The sequence below is a fragment of the Athene cunicularia genome (assembly GCF_003259725.1).
Source record: "Athene cunicularia isolate RWA chromosome 6 unlocalized genomic scaffold, athCun1 chr6_part1, whole genome shotgun sequence".
NCBI lineage: Eukaryota > Metazoa > Chordata > Aves > Strigiformes > Strigidae > Athene > Athene cunicularia.
This window is the reverse complement of record NW_020799105.1, coordinates 11,478,575-11,486,870: the sequence shown is the minus strand read 5'-3', so window position 1 is coordinate 11,486,870 and position 8,296 is coordinate 11,478,575. Positions and strand designations below refer to the sequence as shown.

Sequence of the window (8,296 nt, the reverse complement as noted above, 5' to 3'; positions counted from 1 at the left end):
CCACAGGCAGTGCCCACACTCACCCAGGCTGCAAAACCCACCTGGAAGGTCTCCAACCATCTCTGAAATAAATCCCCTCCTCCCCTTAATTTTGTTCCAACCTCTCCATCTTCTCCGGTAAGCATTAATTCGGTTCATTTAAGTAGCACATCATTCCCAGATTTGGATTGCCTTCTTTTTTTTTTTTTGCTTGTTTGTTTTAAACAGTGATTTTTTTTTTCTCCTTTCCCCCTAGAGCTACAAAAAAATTACAAAATAATGCGCGACCCCAAACAGACTAGAACATTCTAAGTGAAGGGGTCTTCCCCCTTCACCAGTCTTTGAACATTTCATTTCTTTTAAAGTTGGAGTACAAAAATAGAGCCTCTCTTATTTTTTTCTCTTTTTGTTTCTTTTTTGTAAAAACCAAACCAACCCCCCAGAATTATCAACAACTAGAGCAGGTAATTTTTTTTAACCTCCCCCCCTTTTTTTTTTTTTTTTTTGCTTAATACCCATATGGGGAAGTCTCTACACATAGTCCACCAAACTCAGAGGAGAGTCCTCCAGGAGAGGTGCAGACAGGGTGGGCACAGGTAGGCCCATCAAGGGCCCACCCTGGAGCTGGAGTTTCTAGTCCTTTTACTTCTCCGGTTGAAGGGGTAGTTGAGGAACTCAAAGCGTCTGTGGGGCTCAGTGGTCTGGTGGCCCTTGGGAAGCCTCTTCATGAAATGTACCTCCCGTTGGTGCTGCCGGGTCTTGGAACCCTTGCGCGGGCGGCCCTTGCGGGTGAAGGCCATGTACCAGCCCTCGTACTTGGCGTTCTGCAGCGCTGTGTAGTTGTTCTCCAGGACGATCTCCGTGAAGACACAGTCCTTGCCTTTGCCATTGCTCTGAGAATGGGACAGAGTGGGAGATTTAAGCAACAGGCACTCAGTCAGAGGGCAGCTTCTCACTACCCCAAGCTGGGCTGGCTGGTGTAGCAGCAGGGTTGCAGTGCTTGTGGGCAGCCAAGGGCTCACTTTTCCCACTTCTCCTACAGGTTAGAATGGTCAAAAATCTTTTACTTAGAAAGTTGCAGGGAGCAGGCACTGTGGCATGGGCAAACACTGCTCACCAGAGCTTGTGTCCCCAGTGTGATGCCAGCACCAGGCTGCAAGCCCCAATGCAGCATGTCCCAGCATTTCTACCACCCCCATAAGGGCATTTTTGCCCATTCCTATCCTGCCCCCATCGATGTCAGGGGCTGGATTCCCTCACCAGCATGACCATAAGCAAACTCCATCTCAGTGGCAATTCACCCATCCATTCTATCTCCCCTGAGGTCTTTAATATAAGGAGGGCCATCAAGGTACGGGAGAGGTGAACGGGGTGGGGGGGGTGGGGGTGTCCGTGGGGATGATGCCCACAGATGCAGGTGGCAGGGAGCACAGGGGTAAAGGAGGCTGACCCCCTCCCCATTATGGGCAGCAGCAGGACCAGGGAGGGGACTCCCACATTAGCCAGCCCCAGGGAAGAAGCCACCATGGAAAACCCTCCCAGACAATCACTGTTGCATTGGGATTTTGCACATCCAGCCCCCTCCACCCCTGGGGAGGGAGCATTGAGGCTTGGAGGGAGCAAGCGTGACTAACTGGCACACAGCAGGGCCTGGCCTTGGGGCCAGCCCCATGGAGCATCTTAACATTCCTGGCACTTGTACCATGTAATCGGGGAGAATAGCCCGGCAATTTGCCTATTTGTTCGGGGAGATACAATTTGCCCCACAAGGCACCTGCCCGCCTCCCTTGCTCCCTGCCTTCCCTCCTGCTGTCCGAGGCCACAGGATGGCTCATCCTCCTGCCCTCCAAAGGGGTGCCCTGGCTGAATGTCTGGGACCCCCATCCCACCTCCCTATCCCCATGGGTGGGCTCTGTATCGGGTATCCAAGCAAGCCCCACTCAGCACCCACAGCACATCCCTGGCTCTCCCAGGCACTTGATCCCAGCACCCTACCTTGCCAATCAGCTTCCCCTTCTTGTTCATGCAGATGTAGAAACCTGTGGCTGCCCCCTTGATGCGCACGCGGCTCCCAAAGGTGTCTGTCTCCACAATGAGCTTGGCTGGAGAGAGCAACGGGAGGAAATAGAGAGAGAGGTTAGAGGTGCTCTGGGATGGGCCAGGCACAGGGATGGAGACTTGAGCAATGCCTGACACTGGGCACTGTGGGCACGCACTGGGGAGGGAGGCAGCTGGGACAGAGAGAGCCCTAAAAATCAAAGCACTGGATTAGCTGCCCTGCCACTGTGTCCCCATGTGACCTTGGTCACATCCCTTTGCAACCCTGAGTCATGCTGGAGGGGGAGCAGCTCTGCCTTTCCCAGCTCCACGGGGCTCAGGTGCCACAGAGACATCCCAGTAAGGAGGCAAGGCCGTGAGCAGGGCATGCACTGGCCAGTGGAGATCATGCCAGCTGCCCTACAAACCGAGGCAGGTCTGGGTGAGCTTGAAAGAAGAAAGCAGGCAGAGAGCAGGCAGGCACCCTCTGGAAGTGCAGGGCATGCTGCCAGCTGTCCCCAGCCCAGGGGACACTGCTCTGTATCTCTCTTCGGGCCAGGGCTGCAGGAGAAGCGGTGACTTTGCAGCTGGCAGGGGAGGCGTGAAGGGTATGGCCATCCTTTTAATGCCTTTCACCTTTGCACGAGTCGAGAGGGCGTATTGATTTGGTCTCAGTTTTTTAATGGAGGCATCGATCGACTTCCGAAGGAGCTATGCAAATCGCCGGGTCGATGGGCCGCCTATAAATAGACCTGTCACCTTCCCTCCCTTGCCTCCGCCCTGGGAACCCGAGCCCCAAAGCCCATCCATCCCCAGAGAAGGGGGAGGATGGGGACAGGACATCCTTCTCCCTGGCCCTGCAGTTGTTGTCCCTAGAGCCAGCTACCCTCCCCAGGGCAAGACCCAGCAGGGATGGTGGCTACCTGTTTGCACCTCAAAAAGGCTGCGCCAAGAACCAAAGATTTCCCCATGATACTGAAGAGCAGCTAGGACTGTCCCATCTCACCACCATCACATCTTGCCCAGCACTAGCCCCTGCGCCATAAGCCCAATTTGATAAGGTAAATTAGAGCACAGCCCACAGAGCTTCCAAGTCTATAACCTTGTTATAGGACTAAGCCCACCGATTCCTTATTTCTCCTCTCTGATCCCTGCACAAGAGCTACTCAGTTCCTCAGGAGCGTTGTCCACCCCAGCTTCCACATCTCTACCCCAGGATGTTCAGCCACGTGCAAGGGCAGCAACGCTGTTCTGGAGCAGGTGGATTTGCATGAGGGTTCTTTGAACGGCAGGAGGCGGCTGTGGGCACACGTACAAACTGAAGTGAGCCTAAATCACACTCTGGGATGGGAGAAAACTGCTGCCTCTCTGTCTCTGTGAGACCCTGATGCAGCATCCCTTGCATGACAGGCACTACTAAGGTCAATGGCACCAAGGGTGGTAACAGCGAGTGGGCAGTGCGAGCAGCAGCTGAGTTGAACAATGGAAGAGGCATCCCAAAATCTGCTGGGGCTGACTGATTCAGTACTGCTGGGCAAGGCAGCTTGATGCATGTGCAGGCACCCTCTCCCTGCACTCCCTCCTGACAACATCACCCTGCAGCATCTCTCATCCCCAAACTGCCCCATGCCCACAGCCCCCCGTGATGGATGCACTTGACCCCCCGCCTTAACCAAACCAGCAGTAGCTTGGTACAGGCTCCAAAGTAGTCTGACTGGACTCAGAGCTGAGAAATCTGGGAAGAGCCAACTCCAGGGTGTGCCACACCAGCACCAATGCCCAGAGCCTGGCACCTGCCCAGCGTCCCCAAACCCAACCCACAGGAGCCACAGCACTCTGCAAATGAAGCGCTGAGGCAGTGACCCCCTAGTTATCCATATTGGGGAAGGGGGGGGGAATTGATCTCAGAGGCAGTAAAAGGTTTGAGGAGAATTGATTTTTTTCTCTGTGAGAGATAGAAAGATCGGAGAGGGAGGGAGGGACAGAGGAGGGAGGGAGGGAGCGAGCAGGGAGGCCTCGGCCCCAGAGAGCACAAAACCTCGCTTTAAAGATGCACATCACTTCTCTTGCGGCCTTTTTTTTCTTCCAGAGGGCAGCTGTGATTTACAGCTGCTGGCTGGGTTTGCCACCCCGCACGAGCCCAGCGAGAGCGCTGCTCCAGCCGCAGAGGATGACTACCACCTGTCCCCGGGGACCTGCACCCCGCACGCGACCCATGCACCCCGCAAACTCCAGCCTCAAACAGGGAAAAACCCTGGGTACAGATGAAACCGGCAAGTCAGCAGGGAGCTGTGCCAGCATCTCCGGCCACTCGCAGGGTTAAGTCCACGCTGCAGCCAGCAGCAGTTTGCTCAGTGGCAGGCACAGCCCAGAAGGGATGAGCCAGGCTGCACCGGCCACCCGCCTTCCCTTAGAATTAAAAAAAGTCAATCAAATATTGACAATTAAGACAGATAACTGAAAACGTCGGACTCGATGTTAAGTCGGCTGTAAAAACGTCAGCATGGGGAAAGGGGTCATCTGCAAAAATAAATCAACCCCTTTTACACGCCCACCCCCAAAAATGAGATAAAAAAAGCGCAGCAGGGCGGGCTCAGGGAGGGAGGCTCTTTGCTGCAAAAGTCGATTTCTAAATAACATTTTGGGGGTGCCCTTCCCCCCCCCCCTGTTTTTTGAGGGGGGAGCTTAACATTTTCAACTCTATTCTTTCACTTAAGTGACAGATTTATCCCAGTAAAATTATGTTTCATGCTCAAACTTTGAAGGGAAAGTGGCTACGTAAATGCTGAAAAAATGCAGCGAGACACACTTGATCCCCCAACTGGACTGCGAAGAGGAGAAAGTATTCAGGAAATGTTAAAAAAGGTGAAAGTAAGAAGCGTTTTAATAGTTCTTCCAGACATGGGGGCCTCCCTAGAGATTCATATAGAACAATCCTGAACCTCTATTTTAACATTTACAGACTTTCAACTCTTTTAAAACTTTACATCTGAAAAACTGCTTGTTCTCTTTCTGGTTTAGATCAGTCTTCATTTTCCTCCTTAGCTCTTCAAATGCTTAACCTTTTTTTATTATGTTTTAATAGAGTTTTTCAAGCCACCACGAGTCCCCTCCTTCTGGCCTTATTTAAACCTGGTCGTTATTTAAATATGCACTAACTGCCTTTTAAATCCAGGCATTATAGGTCTAAAACAAGACAGGATTTTTTGCTTGGGAAATTAGCTAATGCCCTTTCAAGCCGGAGCTGCTTTAGGATGGGAATAGTTCATCTGGAAGATTAATGCTGCATGTATGGGATACCATATATATGGAATCTGTGCTTTGCTTGAACTGCTAAAGTCCAGCATGAAATTTTCAGTCAAAGCAAAAGGAACAGGGAAAAAAACAAAAAAGGGAAGAAAGAAAAGTGTTTCTACTAATCTCCCCAAGCAAGAAAGGGAAATTTCATCTAATACCAAAGAAAAACACTTGTGATTCCTACATAGAACACACACAAATACAGGCACTTCCCCGATCTGGGCGCAGGATCAGGCCTTGCAGCGCCAGGGCTCGCTGGCCCCGCTGACCCCTGAGCAGCATTTGACCGCCCTGATGTGACATTAGCACAGGCAATCAAAGTATTTGGGCTTTGGGTGTCCCCAGCAGAGGGATTGTGCCCCAGGGAGGGGGCAGAGGTTTTGGGGAGAGGGTGCCAGGGCGATGGCAAAGGGGTTGCGGTGTAGCGCAGGCTCCGTGCATGCCGAGTCCCCCTGCTTTGTCTCCAGAGACACAGCAGCATCTTTGCCCGTGGCCAACTGCCTCGCTGACCCTCTGCTCGGGATTTGTTTTGAAAAGGGAGGGACAGGGAGTACATGGGGAAAATGCCACTCCAGACAGTTCTAGTTTAGGCAAGGTTTGTAAGCAGCTGTTCCCCCTCCACCCCTCCCCTGCCACCTTTTCTTTTTCAACTTTCTACTTCTTTTCTAACTTTCTATTTCTTTTCCAAAAGGAAGTCTCAGAGATTCCCAGCCCTGCAAAGAGCTGGGCTGAAATGACCAGTGCTGCTCAGCACACCATAGCCCCGAGCCCTCTGAGTCAGGTGCAAACCAAGAATGAAAAAGAAAGGAGCAGAGCCCATCCTGCAAACACAGGTCCCGTCCCTCAGCACGGGGAACCTGCCCTCACCTTGAATCACACAGCCACTGATCGCTGACCCCTATGTTCTCCCTTTACAAGCCCCCGCAAGCCAAACGATTTTAATGATTTCTGGCTAACAAACAGGACGGAAATCATCAATCGCCTTGCTGGGCTGTGAACACCTCCCTGGCTCCCCCCCACCCGTCCCCATCGCACGTCCTTACCGTGCACATCCCCATCCTCTGCCATCGCATTGATTTTCTTGTTGTCCAAGATCTGCACATGTTTTCCGCTGGTCCGGCTGTACAGCTGGTAGGTACGGACGAGCCGTCGGCTGAGCTGATCCGTCACCAGGCTCTGCTCCCTCACATGCTGTGTAAAATTAGGTGGGGACTGAACAGTTACCTTTAGGAAATTAAAAAATATATGACACACCATTATAATCTCTACTCCTCAGCGGGGCAAATGGGCTGAGCCGAAATCGCTGGCCTCCAGCTGGGCTTTGCAGGGAGGCACATAGCCGGGACTGTGGTTGTACCTCCTGCACCAGCAAAGCCTCCCCGGGAGAAGGAGCATTAAGCTCTGGGACGCAGAGCCCTTTACAGAGCTGTGCCTACTCCAGACGTGCCCTAAGCAGAGGGGTGCAGGTGACTCGGGAGTGCGACAGGGCTCGGTGACCCCAGAGGCCTCCCTGGGACTCAGTGGGTCCCAGCTGGGACTGGGGTACCCAAGATGAGCATCAAGGCTGGGAGCAGGAGGGAGTTTGAGGGGGCATGCAGGATGGCTTGCCCCCTCCAAGGGGCTGATACATTTGTCCCACACCTTTCTTGCCTCTGCAGAAACATACTGCTGCCCCGGACATGTAGCCCAACCACTGCCCCATCAGTTTCCACAGCTGCCTTTCCGCTGGGTCCCAGGCTCTTTATTTGTTCCCAAACACTCCTCTTATCAAGCTCTTTAAATACAAAGTCCCCAGAGAAGGTAGAGTTACGAGGTATAAGAATCCTAAGAAAACTGTGCCTCAGCCCAGGCATTTAGTGGCATAATAACCCAAGGATACTAATGTGCTACCCGTGCAAACGCATCCTCATCCGCAGCCAGCTGTTCAGTGCCAGCAGCAGGAATGTCCCCAGCCCCGGCACCAAACCCGTTAGCCCTGAAGTCGCAGCTGAGCCCATCCTTGTCAGACCCGACGCTGCTGCTCCTGGGCTTTAAATGATTTTCATGAGCAGCCAAACCTGCTCCCCCCTCAGCCCCGGCTCACGAGCTTGCACAGAAGTCTTTTCCCCCCTCGTCTCAAATCCCTCTTTTAAGTCTGGAAAGTTTCGCTGCTCCCTGACATTTATAAAGATGTATTCTGAGCAAATGTTAGGAGATAGCTCCTTTCAACATCAGAAGGCTGGGACTACCCCCCACCACCCCCACGTCAAATGGGAAGATTTCCTCCCATCTTAAACAACAACAACAACAGAAAAACCCAATAAAAGCAAAAGCCGCTGCTCTCCCAAAGCTGGCTTTATAGAGATATCTCCCCTTGACAATGTCATCTCTCTCCCTTTGCTTCTGCCTGTGCATGTGTGTTTCCTATAGACGGGTTCTGGATAATGCAGCAGGATTCTCTCCCCAGCTCTGATGAGGGTACCATGTGGAGGAGAGGTCATTAGCCATGCTGCTATTTGGTCTCCATCTCATACTCCAAAATATTACAGCTATGCTTTTATACAACTGCACACTCCCAGCACTCCATTCCCTTTGCTTTTCAGCTGGAAACTAGATTTTTTTTTTTTATCCCAAGGTTCCAGGAAAATAAGTTTAAAAAAAAAAAAAAAAAAAGTAGCTTAAAGGGCATTTTAAACAAAGCATCTGCACCTGTGATCTCAGGGGGAAGGGGGTGCTTCACCCCAGTTTGAAGGTGCAGTGCTCCCAGTGACAGTGCCTGCTGGTATGCGGGTGTTGCACAAGCTCTGCCCGGGCTGTTTAATCTATTCATGACACTTCAGTCTCTGGCGATACAAACCGGCGATGCTGAAGACTGACAATTTAAAGCTGAATCAAAACCTGTGCTTTTTAGTAAGGTTTGGAGTGGGAGGGGAGCTTTCTCCTTTTTAATTCCTCTTTACTTTTTGGATGAAGCAGCGTAATGAAAAAAAAAAAAAAAAAAACC

General features: G+C 51.9%; 1 protein-coding gene across 1 annotated transcript in view; it reads right to left on the bottom strand.

The window, feature by feature from the left end:
* Positions 1-493: 493 nt before the first annotated feature.
* The window catches only part of FGF8 (fibroblast growth factor 8), an 8,124-nt gene continuing 321 nt past the window's right edge, over positions 494-8,296 (bottom strand). The window contains exons 2-4 of the mRNA XM_026851505.1: positions 6,357-6,537; positions 1,975-2,081; positions 494-872 (exon numbers count right to left, since the gene is read on the bottom strand). Coding sequence (XP_026707306.1) covers positions 585-872; positions 1,975-2,081; positions 6,357-6,537 — 576 coding nt within the window. The 3' untranslated portion in view covers positions 494-584. The remainder of the gene's footprint in view (positions 873-1,974; positions 2,082-6,356; positions 6,538-8,296) is intronic.